This window comes from Cnephaeus nilssonii (genome assembly GCF_951640355.1).
Source record: "Cnephaeus nilssonii genome assembly, chromosome: 19".
NCBI lineage: Eukaryota > Metazoa > Chordata > Mammalia > Chiroptera > Vespertilionidae > Cnephaeus > Cnephaeus nilssonii.
In genome coordinates, this window is record NC_137090.1 from 3754938 (window position 1) to 3773831 (window position 18894).

Below are 18894 nucleotides of genomic sequence, written 5' to 3' on the forward strand. Positions count from 1 at the left end.
CCCATCTCGCGGCAGGGAGAGCCGGGCCGGCCCATCGGCGGGGGTGGGGCCGGGGGGAGGGACGAGAGCGCCCCCAACCAACACCCGGGGATCCGCACAGTGGAGGCGCTGTGCCCGCCCTTGTAGGCGGGACTTCCGGAAGGAACCTTAATCTTAATTGGCTAACCTGTGCGGCAAGGCCCGCCCCTTTGGATTAGTGGTTGGCTGAGGGAAGCCTTTCCGGTGACCCACTTCCGTTACTTTCTCTGTGGACCGTGGGCCGCCGGGGTCGGTGAAGGTGAGTCGGGTTGGGACGTTGGGTCCGACCCCAGGGGGTTCCTCTGCTCTTTCGCCTCCAAACCTCGCGCCGACCCTTGTCGCAATGCTGTCGAGGACGCCAGGTCCTGCGGGTGCCTCGCTGGAGGAGTGCCCCGGGTGCAGTCGGTGCCGCTCTGCTCCGCGCTCCTTCCTTTTCCGTCCCCCGCGCGAGAGGTCGCAGGGCCCGGCTGTGACCTGGTCACCTTTAACTTAGGCGCTTCCCAGACCCGCTCTCGTCCCGGGCGCCCCTGGAGCGGCGGACTGTAGAAGTCCGGTTTGGGGGCCGGAGCAGCGTCACCTGAAGATAGTAATGCACCTTGATGCGTCCGCCCTTCCCTCCCGAGGGTTCCAGCTTTCGGGCTGTGGACTGGTCAGAGCTCCTCAAGCGCAGGGTTCATGTACCCCTTCAGCAGAGACTCATTGAGCACCTCCTGTATACACGATCTGTCCTAGGCGCTGGGGACTCCCCAGTAAATAAAAGACAAAAATCCCTTCCCTTACGGAGCCTACCGGCTGCTGGTGCTTGGGAAGGCCTCTGTGAGGAAGCTATTCCTCTGGCATCTTTAAAACTCACCTGCCCCGGACCTCCATTCCAGCAAGCAGGCTGTCCTGAGCGGGAAGGAAAGGAAGCGGCAGGTGTTGGACAAGTTTCTTTTTAAGATCTGGGGAAGATTCACTGCCACCTCCCTGGGATCCGCCCCATGGTCTCTATAGACCTTTGACATTTCAGTCTTTCTCCTGGTGTCTGACACTGATCTTACTGAGTTTAAGTGGACTATTTTACTCTATTCTGTCTTATTTTAAAAAATGGCTGTGGTGGGTGCGAAGTAATCAACCAAGAACCTTGTATGCATATATGCATGGCCCATGGCCACAGACGGTGGGGCGGTGAGGGCCTGGGGTGGGGGGGCGGGGTGGACTGGAGGGGGGTGCCACTGGGGGGGAAGGGGAGACATATGTAATACTTTCGACAATAAAGAGTTATTAAAAACAAAAAGGCATGCCCTAACGGGTTTGGCTCACGTCGGCCTGTGGACTCAAGGGTCCGGGGTTCGATTCCGGTCAAGGGCATGTACCTTGGTTGCGGGCACATCCCCAGTTGGGGGTGTGCAGGAGGCAGCTGATCAATGTTTCTCTCTCATCGATGTTTCTAACTCTCTATCCCTCTCGCTTCCTCTCTGTAAAAAATTAATAAAATATATTTTAAAAAAAACAAAAAAGCTGTAATCACTTTCCTTTTTGTCTCACATTCATATATATGCTTAGGGTGTTGCCAATAGTATACTCAGCGTGTGCTGGTGCCGCCGGGGATACATCAGACAGGAGTAAGAAGTGCAGACATGTTGCCGATCTGATAGGGAGGGCATAGAGAGCCTCTTACTTTTGTATAAAACTGTAGAGGAAATTGATGTGCACTATTTCATTTGATACTTTCAGCAGCTTTCTGAGCTAAGCAGGGCTGATGATACCCTCACTTTCCAGGAACTGAGATTCTGGTCTAGAGTCTGCTCTATTGAAGCCTTTGTGGGAACGTGGGTATGTGTCAGCGAATAAAACACAGTCTGAGTGAAAACGTATTTAAATTAAATTTTTAACTTTAATGCAAGGCATGAGTATTACTTCAGCAATATTTCCAAAGGTACGTGGAAAACAAGCACTAGAGAACTGGGGTTTAAGGGTGAGTTAGGAGTTGGAGAATAGAGGGAGGAGCATTTAGGGGGAAGAGAATATATTTACATGTCAGGTTGCACACCTTGAATTTGAAGAGCTGCGCTGGCCTTTTCTGGTTTGTCATCCTGACTTTAGTTGATAAGTGCGTCCACCAGCACTCGGAGGATGCGGATCTGTTTCTGAAATGCGGCATGTTGCCAAGATGGCCTCCCTAGAATTCTCTCCAAGAGCCCAGTTTTGATCTGACCTGTTTTATTTTCCAGGATCTCAAGATGGCTGGGCGAAAACTTGCTCTAAAAACCATTGACTGGGTAGCTTTTGGGGAGATCATACCCCGAAACCAGAAGGCCATTGCTAACACCCTGAAATCCTGGAATGAGACCCTCACCGCCAGGTCAGTCCCTTTTTTTTTGTTTTTGTAAGCGAACAGTTATTGGGTAAATCACAGAGGTAGAAGAAGTAATTCCTAGAAGAAATGGGCTTAGGAAACAAGTTACCGAGGTAAAGGAAGGGCCCTCGGAGCGAATGGTGAGGTGCCTGGGGCGGGGCTGGAGGGGGAAGGGGCAAGGGAAGGCACAGGCTTGCTCCCTGGAGGAAGAACGCACTGGGCCCTCCATCCTAAGGGTTTTAAGGGCGGAGATTTTGGGGGAGGTCCCAGGGGAGGATCATAGAATATTCAGCAGCTTTCCAGGCGTGTCCTTTCAGGGCTGTGGTCTCCACTGACTGGGCACCAGGGCGGAGGTCATTATTCAATGCAGCTGGGCCTGCGGCTGGTTTTGTTGCGTACCTGGGGGTACACAGCACACAGCAAGGCCGCACAGCGAGGCAGTCTCGGTGTGCCGCCTCCTTTACTTCTCTGGTTGTAGGACTTCCATTCTGCCAGCTTTCAGGCGGTTCTGAATGCTGGTTGTTCTGTATTCTACTTGTCATTTTGGTACGGTTATGGGAGGCGGCGAGCACAGGCAGTTACCTACCCCTTCATCTTGGTTCTCTCCAGGTTAGTCCCTTTCGGAGAGGGAGTTTTTTGACTTGCCTTTGAATGTGGAAACGAAACAGTGATTTGGAGCTACATATGACTTTGTGGTGCTCTTCGAAAAGTATAAAGAAATCATGTATTTTCCACATGAAAGTAACTTGTTTTGCATTCCAGTGCTTTCCCACCCAGAGAAGTGAGGATACATCCAGGCGGTAGGAATAAGGAGCAGGGAAATTACTGTGTGAGTTTTCTGTTCACAGAACAATCTTAACTCTTGTTTTCCCGTGTGAGCAGGTTGGCTGCTCTACCTGAGAAACCACCTGCTATCGATTGGGCTTACTACAAGGCCAACGTGGCGAAGGCCGGCTTAGTAGATGACTTTGAGAAGAAGGTGAGACCTCAGGCAGCTAAAGTGCTGGCCTCGTAACGTGGCTTGTGGGTAGAGGGGGGACGGTAGATAATTACATACACGGATGACAGCAAGGAAAGAAGGGTGGTGGTAGCACTCAGATCCCAAAGGAAGCTCAGGTGAGGTGCGTGTGGCCAAAGGTCTCATGTTAGTGGAATTCTCATGCCGAGAATTCAGGGTCTATTCATTCGACAGGTTTTTATCCAAAGAAACAGCACAGTATGGCCTTACGCAGGGAGCCAGAGGGCTGTCAAGTTATAGGTTTCCACTCCTCCTCCTGAATTATCTCTTGGTCCCCCACCTGTCTGTCTCCTTTGGAATAGACTGATATCTTTTCTACCCTTTCCCTGTTTTCCTCCTTTCTCTACTCTGCTTTTTTTTTTTTTTTTATGTAACTGTAATTTACAAGCTGTAATTTCTTGTTTACCTATCAAGGGCCTGCTCTGCCAGGTGCAGCGCTGAGTGCTGGGGCTATAACACTAAGCCATCTTCTAGGGAGACCATCTCCATCTCCATTATGCAAACATTAGTTCCACCAAGTCCACTAGGGTTTCACTTAAAAGAGAAATAAGAATTTCTTTAGAGCTACAAGTTTCTAAGAGATCCCCCACCCCTCCTTTTTTTTTTTGGTAGAACCATTGATTTGTTGTTTTACTTATGTCTGCATTCATTAGCTGATTCTTGTATGTGCCCTGACCGGGGATCGAACCCACAACCTTGGCATATTGGGATGACGCTTTAACCAACTGAGCTACTGGGCCAGGGATAAGAGGCCATTTTTGAGGTCATCCAGTTCAACTGTCCTTTTCAGATGAAGAAACTGAAGGTCATCGTAATAAAGAATTGTCCAAGGTCTCCAGTTAGTGACAGGATTCAGGAGAACCTGAGATCCCTTTCCCTGTCCAATGTTCTTTCCACTGCAACACCCTAGATCCATACTGTTTTTTTCTTGGAATGGAGAATGTGTTCTTATGTGATCTCTAAGGATTGGCAGCGTCCATTAACGACAGCTCACTGTGCCTGTGTTTGTAGTTTAATGCCCTGAAGGTGCCTGTGCCAGAGGATAAGTACAGTGCCCTGGTGGATGCTGAAGAAAAAGAAGATGTAAGTAGTTGAGACTCTTTTATTCCAAAACTAGTAGCCCTGTGCTCGAATCCGTGTGCCAGGAACTCGCCATACCTCGCTGCGGCCCTCCAGTAGCTCTCCGCCTGCTGCCCCGCCTTTTTGTAGTGTGTAGTGCCGACCCCCCCCCCCCCCCCCCCCCGCGCGCCTCCCCTCATAGCTTGCTGCCCTACCCCTTCCTGTAGCTCTCCGTCACTTGTAGCTGGCTGCCTCACTCTCCTGCTGATCCGTGATCCAGTCATTGTGCGGTCGGTCATTAGGCTTCCTGGCATAACGACCATTTGCATATTACATCCTTATTATATAGGATGCTCTTAATTCCTGATGACTCTTCTTAGTCATTAGGTTGAAGTAGAGTGAACTAAAAGGAGAAATAAAACTAGAAAATGCAACCTCTGTATTGCCTGGTAATTGGAGAGAGGGGGCTGATCAATGTGTTCTCTCTCTTGATTGTGGCGATGGTTTCACAGGTGGATACATATAACTGACCAAGTGGATTCTTTAAATATGCGCATTTTTATTTTATGTCAGTTATACCTCAACAAAGCTGTTACAAACAATTAAGGAGTTGGAATTGGGTAGGAAAATTACCCGGTGTGCTTGGAAGTACTGAAGGCCAAATGTCGGAGTGCAGGTGGCTCCACAAAAGAGAAGTCTGGCGAGGTGGTCAGGCAGCTTGTCGTGACCCTTCGGTAACCAGCACCTACGAAACATGGCATTTTGCAGGTTGCCGAGACGAGTCACTTGCTGAAGAACCCTGGCACTGCCGTCGTAAGCTGCTTCTCCTGTGTGGGCTTCTTTGTGCATTTAGGCACCGCTGTAGTTTGCCTCCCAAAGCCAGCTCCCCCAGTAGTCATGGCAGCTACAGGTTCTCCGTAGAGACTGCGAAAGCGGCAGTGGTCTGGCTCCAGGACTTCTCAGATCTTAGGAGCCTCAGGGTCAGGGCACTTTAACTTGGATCCAAAACAGAATTTCTCCCTTCTTTTAAAGGTGAAAAGTTGTGCTGAGTTTGTGTCTCTCTCAAATTCCAGGATTGAGCAATACGAGAAAGAGGTAAGGATGACTGGCCTTTGGGATATGTTTCCTCTCTTCTACCAAGTGGCATTAACCTGCCTTGGGTTCCTTTTTTGCATCTCTGCAGCCCTACTTACCTTAACATATTTCCCCTCCTTTCAGCTGGAGAAGATGAAGAACATAATTCCATTTGACCAGATGACCATTGAGGATTTGCATGAAGTCTTCCCAGAAACCAAAGTAGACAAGAAGAAGTATCCCTACTGGCCTCACCAGCCAATAGAGAATTTATAAACTTGAGTCTGAGAGGAAGCTCTGGTCCTTGTATTATAAACTCTCTGGACATTAAAAATAATCAGATAGCGCTGCGTGTGTCTGCTCCTTTGCAGTTGAGATAGTTACAGCTCAGGTGACCTCACTGGAAGTGGGCTTTTTGTTAAAATGGAAAGGTGAGCCTATAGGTGTATGTGGGTTCAGTTGTCTAATGGTCAGGATATGCTCTTAATCCCAGAAGATAAAGATCTAGAGGAATCTAGAAGATTCTTTGTTGAGTGCCAGCACTATACTTTAGTCATATTTCTATTCCCCAGGGCTTAGCACTGTGCTTGGGAATTAGAAGAGCCCTAATATGAATTCGTTATAAAAGAAAGAGAAGAAATGTGAGCCTTCAGGGGTTCACAGCTAGCTAGGAGATTATCACGTAAACCTTGAATGATAGGGCCAACTAGTGTATTAGTAAATAATAATGATCATGACTTACAAAGCATATACTACGTTCTAAGAATTGTTCTAATCACTTTAGATAAATACCTCATTTCTCCTCAAAACAACCCTATGAGGTAGGTAGTGTATCAGCCAAGACAGTGGTCGGCAAACTCATTAGTCAACAGAGCCAAATACCAACAGTACAACGATTGAAGTTTCTTTTGAGAGCCAAATTTTTTAAACTTAAACTTCTTCTAATGCCACTTCTTCAAAATAGACTTGCCCAGGCCGTGGTATTTTGTGGAAGAGCCACACTCCAGGTGCCAAAGAGCTGCATGTGGCTCGCGAGCCGCAGTTTGCTGACTACTGAGCCAAGACATTAAATAAGGCCTTTGAAGTCATGGCTGGATTGGCACATGCTGGGGTTGCAGGTTCCATCCCCAGGAGGGGGCTTGCAAGAGGCAGCTGATCGATGTTTCTCTCTCACATTGATGTCTCTCCCTTCCTCGCTCTCTAAAATCAATAAAAACACACACATATATATATATATATATATATATATATATATATATATATATATACACATATACATATATATATATAAAGTCCTTTGAAGGTGACAACATTACCAATGATAAGTTTGCTATTCTCTACCCAGAGGTCTTCTCTGACTACTCGGTAGTTTCCCATTGCCCTCTATTTTGAATCATCTGTTAATTACTTACTGTCCTCTCTCTCACTGGAATGTAAGCTCCTGGGAGGCAGAGCCCGGAGGATGGTTTCAGGGAGAACAAGCCTGAAACAGGAAAAGAATCGGGGTCTCAGTGCAGAGGAGTCCACGGGGCTGCAGTTATGTGGCAAGGCTTGGGAGCCAGAGGGAGCTTTAACGTGGCTTCCATGACACTTGGTGACTGGTTTGGAGTAGAGACAATTCTGGATGACCCTGGAGAAGAGAGGGGAATTCTGTATTTCTAATTCTTTGTTTTGTTCGTTAGTTGTTTCTTACAAAAGTACAAGAAACTGGTTTTTAAACTTTTTGGAGTCAAGGACTTCTGAAAATCTCATCAACAACACATAATGTGAGAGATTCAACCTTGGAAGCCCAACCATACTCCTTGGGAGCTATGGGCCTCAAGGTTAAAAGAAAAAAGTTCATCTCTGGCCAGACTTGTAGCTTAAAATTTTTTTTCTAAAGGATACCCAGGAAAGTGTGAAAATCATAAATGTACATCTCTCCAATAGTACCTTTTTATTTTATCTTTATTTTTAAATAAATTTTTATTGATTTCAGAAAGGAAGATGGGGGAGAGAGATAGAAACATCAATGATGAGAATCATTGATCAGCTGGGATCAAGCCTGCAATCTGGGCATGTGCCCTCAACCAGGATCAAACCTGGGACCCTTCAGTCCACAGGCCAATGCTCTATCCACTGAACCAAACCAGCTAGGGCTAATAGCCTCTTTTTAAACACTCCTGGGATCAGACAATTTGCGTGCCATCTTTTTTCCTGCACAGAACTGTGGGTGCCATCTCAATGGGAACAGCGCACAGCAGAATCTTTGGCATAGAACTGGGCAGCATTTTCACCCCAATGGGAGGCAGGGAGAGACCAGGGGCTAAGGTTTTGCCTATTAACTTTACAGTGATGGTCTCTCACAGAACACACTCCTTTCACCAGATGAGTGGGTACCAACTCAGAGGCAACAGGAAGTAGGGCCCCATAAGTGCAGTACAGCTTGATCAAAAAGAAAGGATAAGCCCAGTTCATAGGTTCATAGGTTGTGGACCTATGAACCAGGAGGTCACAGTTTGACTCCGGGTCAGGGCACATGCCATGGTTGCGGGTTGCGAGCTCAATCCCCAGTGTGGGACGTGCAGGAGGCAGCCCATCAATGATTCTATCATTGATGTTTCTATCTCTTCCTTTCTGAAATCAATAAAAGAATATATATATACATTTTTTAAAAAGGGTAAGATAATTGCTACTGAGGCTCCCCTGTGCAACACATACAGAAAAGGCTATAAAAAAGAGAAAATAGATGGCAAGTTTTTTGTTGGTTTGTTTTTACCTTATCTGGGGTCTAGAAAAAAGTCAGTGGTTAACTACCTCACCCCAGATGGGACTCGAACCCACAATCCCTGGCTTAGGAGGCCAGTGCCTTATCCATTAGGCCACTGGGGCATCACGCAGGCGGCGCGCGATTATTTGCCTTTTGACTGTGACGGGGTTAGGCTGCGTAATGACGTCATCCCGGAAGCTCTGGGCTGCAAAAATCAAGGTTACCGCGCAGTGGGATTGCAGTCCTGAACCCAGAGTGGGTTGGAAGACTGCAGAGGTCCGAGGGAAAAGGTTCAAGTTTCAGGTTTAACACAGTGTGCTGTCCTCTCCTTAAGAGAAGACTAGAACCTTCCACCTCCTGAGCCAGGGTCAGACAGTTTACCCGCTGTACCACACACGCCCTGTAAAGGTGGAGTTCTACGGCGATGCCTCTTTAGGGATATAAGGACGCACCGCACAGACGTTGGCTGCATAGACTGCATCCTGGTTCCGCCTTTCATGCACCCTGTAGCCCAGCACCGGCACTCGTCGCCTGAGCCGCCGCTGCCACCTGCGAGGAAGTTACACCTGAATATTATATTGCTCCGTGTTCAGCACGAGGACCGCGTGGCCTAACGGATAAGGCGTCTGACTTCGGATCAGAAGATTGAGGGTTCGAGTCCCTTCGTGGTCGGCTTTACGTTTTTTTGGAGAGGGGGCGGTGGCTCGTGGCTGGGGGGCATAGCAATCCCGTTCGGCATCGTACTGGCCTCCCTCCTCCTCTCCGCTCGCCTTCCGAGGACCTCGCTCATCTCCTTGGAGGTGCGCGCCGCGGGGCGCCCTTAGGTCTCAGCTGGTACCTCCCAATCTTTTCGCCTTACCCTTCAGCTTTTCGCGGAGCCCGGCGGGTGTACCCTCTGGTTGTCTAGTTGGCTTTCTGCGACTTGTACTAAGTTCGGGTCTAGGGATACGCGGTCCGGCCGCCGGCCCGACAAAAATATACGAAGTTTGTGCACGTGCTGCTGAGCATTACCATGGACCACGTGGGTGAGGTGTTTTGTCTCGCCCCAGTGGCCTAATGGATAAGGCACTGGCCTCCTAAGCCAGGGATTGTGGGTTCGAGTCCCACCTGGGGTGGTGCACGTGGCTACCACCACGAATTTTTGATCCGCGAATGTGCAGACCCTCCCGGACCCTCCCGTGCACACGGGCAACCAGAGGCTCCATTCCACGTGTTTTGGGCCGCTCGGCCTCTGGAGCCCTGCCCGCTCTCTTACAGCCCCCCCCGCTTTTTCGATCAGGGTGTGTCTACGCGGCTCCCCGCCCCCAGCTCATTGTCGCCTTCGCCCCCTTCATCGCCTCGCGGTCCTGGTGTGTCCTGGGAACGCGCTGCACCCTACCTACGTCTACAGGGCAAGTCCTGCTCTCCAGCGTCGGCTGTGAACTGGAGGAGAAAAGTAGGGGGAGTGTGTTGCTGTTGGGGAACCTTTCGGTGTTCCGGCCCGGTGCACTAGGGGTTCTGTTTTAGTTTTTTACTAGGATCCAGCTGTCAAAAACGTAATTGTACCCCAGGTGGGACTCGAACCCACAATCCCTGGCTTAGGAGGCCAGTGCCTTATCCATTAGGCCACTGGGGCCTGTAGGTTATAAGTTTGGTATTTCTCCCCTTAGTAGTCCATCAGACTCCGGGTCTTTCAGGGCAAAAATTAATGGGGCACACGTTTACTGGGGGACCCCAAGTCCGGGATGCGCTTGGATAGGCTTCCGGAGCTCACGACGGACCCGGATGATGCAGGAAGACGCTACCCTGGGAGGTGAGCTGAACCACTGCCAGCCACCGCACGGGGATGCCCTGTGGGGCTGGGGCTGCCGGGACACCCAGACCGTGGCCGGTGAAAACTGAGGTTGGAGCTGTTATGTCCACCCTTCCACTGAACTGACAGAAAACCCAGGGATTTTTAGGGAAAAGGGGTGTAGGAAGTTCACGAGAACAGAAGAGCCTCAATCATGAGTGGCGAAACAAACCCTGGACAACTTCACCATCGCGAGGCAGGGACGACCGGGAGGAACAAATCCTTCTACATAATAGAAATATAGGCATACACTGAGTGGCCAGATTGTGATGATCTCTGAACGCATAATAATCTGGCCACTCAGTGTATATATATATAATATATATTAGAGGCCCGGTGCATGAATTCGTGCATGGGTGGGGTCCGGCCAGCCTGGCCAGGGCGAGGGGACATGGGCGGTTGGCTAGCCTGCCTGCTGGTCGAACTCCTGGTCAAGGGGAAAATTTGCATATTAGCCTTTTATTATATAGGATATACACTGAGTGGCCAGATTATTATGCGTTCAGAGATCATAATAATCTGGCCACTCAGTGTATATTCATAATGTACATGCTATATACAAATGCATACTATACAGAAAACAAATATTACCAGCCAAATAGATACTTCGCCCTAATATTTTATTCCTTTAAAACTGTTAGCTGGAAAGTAGTACAAATAAAGAATAGGCACATTTTTAAACCAGTGACCGACCCGTTAGAATCCATGCGCATCTGAAAGGGGCCACAGCAGAAGCTTCAGCCACGGGCCATGCTTTCCCATCATGCCTGCCTGACACCTGGCCTCCCCCTCCGCCGCAGTAGAGGGCACAGAGAACTTGGACACGTTCTTCTGTTTCTCTCTCCAATGTGCGGAGTCTGCGGAAACCGATCTCCTTCCTTCCACATCAGCAAGAAGGGTTTAAAGGCATCGGCTCCAGGCTCCTGCCCTCATTTAAGTCAACCAATTTGTCTGTTTGTTGAGGTGTAACATGCATGTGGCAAAGTGTACAGCTCACAGGCCACAGCCTGATGCCATTCAGAACATTCCCAGCATCCTAGAAAGCTCTCTCCCTCTGCCCCCACCCCCGCCCAGTCAGTCACCACCTCCCCCAAGTACTTTCTCGATTTTCACCACCATAAAGCAGTTTCGCCTTGTTTTGAACCACATATACATGGAATCATACTCTGGTAGCCGGGCCTCTTTTGCTCAACATTGTGTCTATGAAATTCACCCTTCCTTCTTTTGCCCTCAACTTTTTTTTTTTTAATTATTCTGTCAATTTGTACCTTTTATTTATTTATTTATTTATTTATTTATTTTCACTTTTTTTTTATTAAGGTATTATATGTGTACATATCTTACCATTGTCCCCCCCACTGCCCTCAACATTTTAAGAGTGGGTCCTCACCCTGTGCTCTCCTCTCCATCCCCAGCCTGTTCTGTTCCTCTGTCCCCCTCCTTCCCCTCTCATCTTGGCTTTTCCAGGGCCTTTCACGCCACCAATGCCTGAGGTCCTCGGGGTCCAGACTTGGCTCAGGGGCAACCCACAGGGATGTCTTCTCCGGCTTCCCACTGACACCATTGACCCAGCCTCCCTGGGTTCTGCCAGCTTCATCCCCAACTGCTCCCAGCCATTCCCACTCTGCTTGTCCCCTCCATCCTGCCTCTCCCAGCCGCAGCCTCACTCCCCAGCTCCAGGGCGCCATCCCCTCTCCTGGGCATCACTACTCGGCATTCCTCCGCAGGCCCCACAGTCCGCCTCCCCATCCACCCCCCACGCCTGCTCCTTTGTGACGTTCCTGTTTCAATGCACAGCAGCACCCATGTCACACGCCTGCTCCCATTCCGTGTGGACCACTTTTCTGTCCCCGTAATCCTTTTGCATCTGTTCTCTCTCCCTCCTGTTGTCACTGCCCTAGTTCCAGGATGGGTCCCTGACTGCTCGTGTGGGTCAGTCCACCAACATGGGCCCGTTTCCCTGCAGTCTTTTCTCCTCCATTCACGGTCAGATTAATCTTCCCCTGACAGCCGCTGTGGGGTAGAGTAAATGTCTGAACCGTCACATTTAGGACTTTCTAGACCTGGCTCCCACTCAGCGTGGCAGATGTGTCTGTCTCCCACAGCTCCTCATCCCCCGGGCCCCAGCCAGGCTGGGCTATTAATCACCGTTCCCCCAGTACATACTCAGCCATTAACCACTTATTTATTCACTCAAGTCCCACAACAACCCCAGGAGGCCTGCAGTGATAACATCATCCCGTTTCCAGAGAAACAAAGATTCAGAGAAGCCCACAGCTGGCGGGGGTGAGGGGGGTGAGTGGGGGGAGGGGTGGAGGAGGGGGGCGGGAGGCAGGGACTGACCAGGGGAGGCTGGCTTCAGAGCCCATCCTCTCAGATATAGTTCACTGTCCTGGCTGCAGGCAGGGCCCTGGCCACACTGCAGCCTCCAGGTGCCAAGCTCTTCGCTCGCTGGCATGGCCAGCTCCTCCCATCCTTCAGGCAAAGACTCCCCTGACCGTCCAGCCAGAACTAATTGTTCCTCTGCCGCCCACAATGCTGAGACCTTTCTCATGTTACTTATCACGTTTTAGGCCACGTTACCACACGGGGTTCCCCTTTTCTTAACCGGTGGAATGTCCATTCCCTGGGAGAGAGGACTTTGTTCACTGCTGATTCCCTGGGGCCTCTCAGAGCCTCATGAACTCTGAGTGCTGCCTGTCCTTGCTCCCCACTGGGCTCTCACCCATTGAGGGCTGGGGCCATGTCTTCCACACCTTTTGTATTTTCCAAGTCACGTATTGAAGAGTCCCCTGCTTTGTTTACACTCACGTGAATGAGGTCCCTGCTCACAGAGTGTACGCACTGCTCTGTTGGTCATCTTGCATTGAGAGCATCGCAGTGCGCATTTGTCAAATGAGTGAATTAGATCAAAACAGAGAACAGTCTGTGGAACTCACACATGCCAGTGACCTGCTGTCCTGCTGTCCTGGGTGCTGCCCACACCCACAGGATGCAAAACCCCTTGTCTAGTTCCGGTTCCCTCTTCCTGCCCCCAACCCGGCAGCTGACAGCAGCGAACCCATGACACTCCTTCCCACTCAAGTGGTTCTCTTACCCACGTTTCTTCAACTCTAAACCGCTTAACCTGAATTTGAGTCTCCACAGTGAGCTTGTCTCCCTCCCTCTCCAGACGTACCTCCCTGACCCCCCTGCACAAATGCTCCGCTCACATGGCTTCCTCAGTCTCCTCCACCCCAGCCTTTCCTTTGGTTTTACCCACTCTGTTCCCTCCAATGGGCATGCGCTGCGCGCCTTTCTGCTGATTAAACGCTGTCCCTTTTCCACGGCCCCGCTCAGAGGCCCACACACGGCCTCAGCCTCTGCCTGACCGTGTGCCCTGGAGGGCAGGCACCCGGCTCCTTCCTGTGCCCTGGGCTGGGACTGCAGTCGGCGCATCAGGAACCCTTACCCGCGGGCAGATTTCAACCCGAGAGGGGTAGGGACTCCGTCCTGAGGCACCGAGGAAGGGAAGGCCCGGCATTTAGAATTTTATTTTATTTTAAATTTCTTTATTGATTAAGGTGTCACATATTTGTCCTATCCCCCCATTCCCATCCCACACCCCTCCCCACGGATGCCCAAACCCCCTGTTGAACTTAACCATTGGTTAGGCTCATATGCATGCACACAAGTCCTTTGGTTGATCTCTGCCCCCTCCCCCCACCCTCCCCTATCCTCCCTCTGAGGCCCGATAGTCCGATCGATGCCTCCTTGTTTCTGGTTCTGTTCTTGTTCATCAGTCTATGTTGTTAGAATTTTATTTTACTTATTTTTTGCATTTAGCATTTTATTGCAGCTAATACATGAAGTGGGTGAGGTGTGACAACATGTCATCGCCTATAGAGACCTTTGACACCAGCGCCTGCCACCCTCATTCTGAGCGAACAATCCCAATGGCTCCAATGTTGGAGACAGGCATTAAAACCGCAAACCGCCAGGCCGTCTCCTGCCAGCACTCGAGCTCCCGCCGGCTGCCCGGCGCCCTGCGGAGGGTCTGCCAGCTCTGGAGGGTGATTTCAGTCCATATCTACCCTCCTGCTGGCCTTTATGGCGGAATTTATTCTCTTTTTTCTCAGCCTTTCCCGATTCATGTTTTCTATCCTGCAAACAAAATGAACAAAAAGACCCCAATTAGGCCCAGATGCCCAATCAGTGCTTATCAGAGCGGGGAGAGGAGCTGGCAGCGCAGCGGGGAGCAGAGCAGCTAAGTCAGCAGGCACCAGCTCCAAGCCCCCACTCGGGGCCAGGAAAGCTCCCATTGCCCCCTTTCCCCCTCTTCGCTGGGAGGCCCGGGGCTTGGCCCTGCCCCCTTCCTTCCCGGGGCCGCCCCTCAGGACTCAGCTGGAAGACGTTTGGGGCGTTCCCGGGCACCTGATTCTTCGGAGGACAGCATCTTCTTTGGATGGCTCCTTGGGCGTCTGGCTGGCTTCAGCGATCATGTCTCGAATTTTCTGCAGGCAATCTGCCAGATTTCGGAGCTGATAGCGGCTGCATTCGGAGGTGAGTATCAGCTCTCCCAACCTGTTGATCTTATTTTTATACTGCAAGAAACAAAGGCAAAACCAGAGTTCTACCGAGTAAAGGTTGAGAAGCGGCTGCGGCATAAAAAAAAAAAAGGAAGGGGCTGGGGTTACCATGACGGCCATCTTCTGGCGCACCGGCTCTGCGATCCAGTCGGCGGTTGCCAAATGGAACCTGATTTCAGCCTTGGAATTCACTGGAAAGAAAGGGACAGGGAGCACAGGTCACTGAGGCTCCAGGGAGGCTCAGCTCCTGGGTGATGACTGGTGACCATCCTGAAACAAAGGGAGGTGAGAAGCCCAACCAGGTGCCCTATCCTGAGCCAACTTGGGGATACCAAGCTGCCATGGGATGCGCCTGCCCAGACAGTGAGGCACTTCGGGACAAGAATCACCTCCAGGCACGAAACGCCCAGTGCTTCTCTTACAGTTTATGGGGCTCTGAGAATGGGGGATGGGCTCCACAAGAAAGAAGGGAACCTGTGCTGGGAGCTGGCTGCCAACTCGCCCTGTGGTTTCCCTTTGTTTAACTCAAAGGCCAATCCTAGTCCTACAACCCACAGCTGAGAGGCTGAGAATCGGACCACATTCAAAAGAATAAAGAGGATTATTATAAACTGGCGGTATTTAAGCTTCTGCTGGAAAAACGCCCTTTATGCCCCATGAATGTAAACACAGAATCCTCAAGTCCGTCTTCTAAGTTTTAAAGTGAAAGAACACGACAAGGCGCCCGGTACCTTTGTTAACGTTCTGGCCTCCAGGCCCGCTGCTCCGACAATAAGATATTGTCAAGCGATCTGTGAAACAACACACGCCAAAGAAATGATTACCTCCTGGCAAACTCCCACACTTCTCTCTCAAACACTCATATAAAATCAATAAAATATATTAAAAAAAAACCCAAAACACGTATATATAAACCTAACATTCAGGTCAGAAGAGATTACTTGTAGATGTCAAAACTAAAATCAAGGGACTTTCCCAAGGTCACACAGACAGCAGAGGATGTAAAATGATGACCCAGGTAATGACGGTCATGGCAGCTTCTGAGCCTCCCTTGTGTCTACCTGTCCCCTTTGTTCCAGTGATACTTAGTTTAATTGTATTTATTTAAAAAATATACACGTATTATTGATTTCAGAGAGGAAGGGAGAGGGAGAGGGAGACAGAAACATCAAGGGTGAGAAAGAATCATTGATCGGCTGCCTCCTGGTTCACAGGTCGACACTCAACCACTGAGCCACCCCAGCCGGGCTGATTTTATTTATAAAACCGAATTACTCACCTAGAGGAATGTCGTTGGCTTGCTTCGCGTCATCCTGTAATGTAATGCACACAGTGTCAAATACATATCACTGCTGGGTGACTCCTAGCTGGTCCAGGGCACCAAAGAAATGATGGGAAGCCACAACACAAATGTAATACAACTACTTTCAGGCTCCCAGCCAAATCATAGCGGAGGACAGAGCAGCTTCCTCAGACTCAAGAGGAACCGTCTCAGAAACACTCCTCCAGGAAAATGGAACTGACTCCTCTCCAGCCTCCCTGCCCCCCACCTCAGCGAGTGTCAGGCACCATCGGAGGCCTAGCTCCTCCGAGGGATCATTCCACTTCTCTGCCTCAAGTCCTCCACTAGGTCCCCATGCCGGCCTGCTTGCTGTTCCTGAACAAGTAGGGCATGCTAACTGCTTTAAGGTGGCTACACCTGCTGTTCGCTCCGCAGGGATGCCCGTCTCCCCTCTATTCTCTGGGCTCACTGCCTTGCCTCTTCCAGGTCCTTACTCAAATGTCACCTTCTCAGGGGCCTTCCCAGACCATCCTACTTAAAACTGTAGCATTACCCCTACCTCAGCACTCCTCTTCCAGGCTTTAGTTTCTCCAAAGGAAAGCACCATCTCACATACTCTGTACTCCTTATTTTACCTATTGCGGTCTCCCTCCATTAGAATGCAAGCCCCACAAACATTAGGATCTTTGTGGTTTTTTTACTACTCTATCCCCGTGCCTAGCGCAGTGCACCAAGCTTGCTCTCAACAGAAGTCTGCTGAACGAGTGAATGAATCAACGAACGTTCTCTCCCAGTCCTGTGGGTGGAAACTCAACGGAATTGGCTGGGTCCTCTCTCCCCCGCCCCGGGCCGATCCAGAGCCTGCACACAGCGGGCTGCTCTGACATGCATCCCGAGGAAACGAATGAGAGCCCCGTTTGCTCAGGGGTGCTGGGGTTACTGGAGGCTAAGGACAGTGTAACTTTCCAAAAGACTCCAGAAGGGAGCAACCACCTGGTCAGCCTCCTGCCTTTATTGTCTCCTCTGCAGGGCCAGACGCCCACATTTTCCCTGGGACAAGAATGTGGGCCGGAAGGTGAGGGAACTAACAAGGAAAAGGGGGTGGTCTTGTAAGAAGCACACCCTGCGTGCTCTCCCAGCACCCCCACACTACGACCTCCACGGGCGCCTAGCCCCGCCCAGTGGCCTCTCTCGGTTGCCCGGGCAACCAGCTTCCTTCCGCTGCGGCCCCTGCGATTAACGGCGCGCATGGCCAATAGGGCCCCGGCTTTCTGACGTCACCTAGCAGGCGCGGACACGCCCCTTCCGTCTGGCCCACCCGGCTCACCGGGACCCTCCACGCGGTGTCCGAGCCCCGCGACTCCGGGTAGAGCTTGTCCAGGCTGTAGATGCTCTGGAATCCGGTGCCGTCTACCTGCTTGTGCAGATCCCGGCGCGGGCAGTGCGGGGGCGGTGGGGGCAGCCAGGCTCTGGCTCGGCTCAGGCCCCAGCGCAGGCACCGGGCGGCCGCCATGTTCGAGTCTCCGGGTTGCTTCCGGTGGGCGCTCCCTTCCGCGGGCCGCTAGGTCGTGTTTCCCGCTGGACTTTGGTTCCGCGCAACTTTTAGGGCCCTGGGGGGAGGCGGCGAGCTGGGCTCCCGGCGTGGCTCTTCCGCGGCGCCTGTTAGAGCTGCCTCCGAGGGCATGGCGGTAGGGAAGACGTTGGCCAGACGGCGAGCTTTTAAGGGGAGCCTCGTGGCGAAAGAACCCCCAGGTCCGTGTCCCCCAGAAACACCACCTCTCTCCCTTTCCGAGTCTGTCACCTCCTGGACCGCTCTCCCCCCATCTATGAGGCCTGCCCTCTCTGGCCTAGTTCACCTCCATCCCCTTTTACCCTGCTTTACTTATTTTTCTAGTTTATTGCCTGTCTCCCAGCCGGAATGTAATAAGCTCCAGGGGAGGCACTGGCTCACTGCTGGAGCTCCAGAACCTGCACATGATAGGTCCTCAATAGGCATTGATAGGACCGTTTCCTCGGGAATGTGTTTGTGAAAGTTGATTTCCGCTGGAGCTGAGTTTTAGTAACGCCAGGCTCGTTCACAGGCAGCTATGAGCAGGAACCCGCTGAGCAGGTGTGAAAGCTCTGGACAAACACCAGATGGAGGAGAGGCAGGCAGGTGGAGAAGGAAGTGTTGTAAAGAGTGAACCACGCCCACCCCACTGCCTTTGTTGGGGGAACCAGCAGTTTTGCGGAGCAGGATGGCAGTCTCCCAGCCAGGGGGTAAAGGGAGGCTGAGGAGGTAGGCGGAGATTCAGAAAGCCAGGCCGGCTAAGCAGGACCCTTCTACAGGGCTGTTAAGGCATGAACTCCAAAATTGAGACGTTGTAATCCCAAGAAAGGTTCAAAGTAGAGCAAGCAGTGTTTGGAAACAGCTAAATGTTGGCTGAGTTACTTTGTTGAGAGGCAGTGTGATAAATGAAAACAGAGCCGAATGAATGTTAGTGATTATTAGTAACATTAGTGGTTGTTTCTTAATGAGTGCTATTTTTAGGAAAAGCATAATTATCTAGAAAAATATGTCCCTGGGGATGTTGGCTGTTTCAAACAGGAGATCGTCATCAGATCCAGGTTTTACCACTTTAGCTTTATGGATACAGGCAAATCTCTAGGAGGGAATGAACTGCCCCCTCCCCCAAGCACTCCCTTTGTAAACCCAAACCAGGAAGAGGATGGCAGTTGGCATATGCCTTTTGGGCTCTAGGTTGGAAGGGGAGTCTCCTGGATCCCTCCCTGTCTGACTTGGTCCCAAGACCTCAGAGGGAGCAGAGGCGTCTCCATGGTGACTGCAATAAGCTTCTCAGGGGAGCGAAGCCAGGTCCCTGGCTCTGGGATTCTGACTAACCAAGTCAGCACCATTCTGTGGCATCGTTGCTTTGCGGCTGGACTCCAGCCCTGTGCCTGACCCAGAAGGATAGGAA

The 18894-nt window shown here is 51.0% G+C and overlaps 2 protein-coding genes across 4 annotated transcripts; one reads left to right on the forward strand and one right to left on the reverse strand.

Moving 5' to 3' along the window:
- The first annotated feature begins 187 nt into the window (after positions 1-187).
- On the forward strand, positions 188-5852 carry ATP5PD (ATP synthase peripheral stalk subunit d). The gene is made up of 6 exons (XM_079797754.1): positions 188-277; positions 2232-2362; positions 3239-3335; positions 4386-4457; positions 5466-5528; positions 5652-5852. The coding sequence occupies exons 2-6, from the start codon at positions 2241-2243 to the stop codon at positions 5781-5783; spliced, it is 486 nt and encodes a 161-aa protein (XP_079653880.1). The 5' UTR covers positions 188-277; positions 2232-2240; the 3' UTR covers positions 5784-5852.
- Positions 5853-13809: 7957 nt separating this feature from the next.
- Positions 13810-17459, reverse strand: MRPL58 (mitochondrial ribosomal protein L58). Of its 3 annotated transcripts, none has more exons than XM_079798813.1 (6): positions 17352-17459; positions 15935-15968; positions 15387-15446; positions 14764-14846; positions 14501-14670; positions 13810-14230 (listed from the first exon to the last, which is right to left on the reverse strand). In XM_079798813.1, the coding sequence occupies exons 1-6, from the start codon at positions 17448-17450 to the stop codon at positions 14146-14148; spliced, it is 531 nt and encodes a 176-aa protein (XP_079654939.1). In that variant the 5' UTR covers positions 17451-17459; the 3' UTR covers positions 13810-14145. The 3 variants fall into 3 exon arrangements, with proteins under 3 accessions (XP_079654939.1, XP_079654940.1, XP_079654938.1); XM_079798814.1 differs by having other exon boundaries at positions 13810-14225; positions 17265-17459; XM_079798812.1 differs by having other exon boundaries at positions 17265-17459.
- Between the last annotated feature and the right edge of the window lie 1435 nt (positions 17460-18894).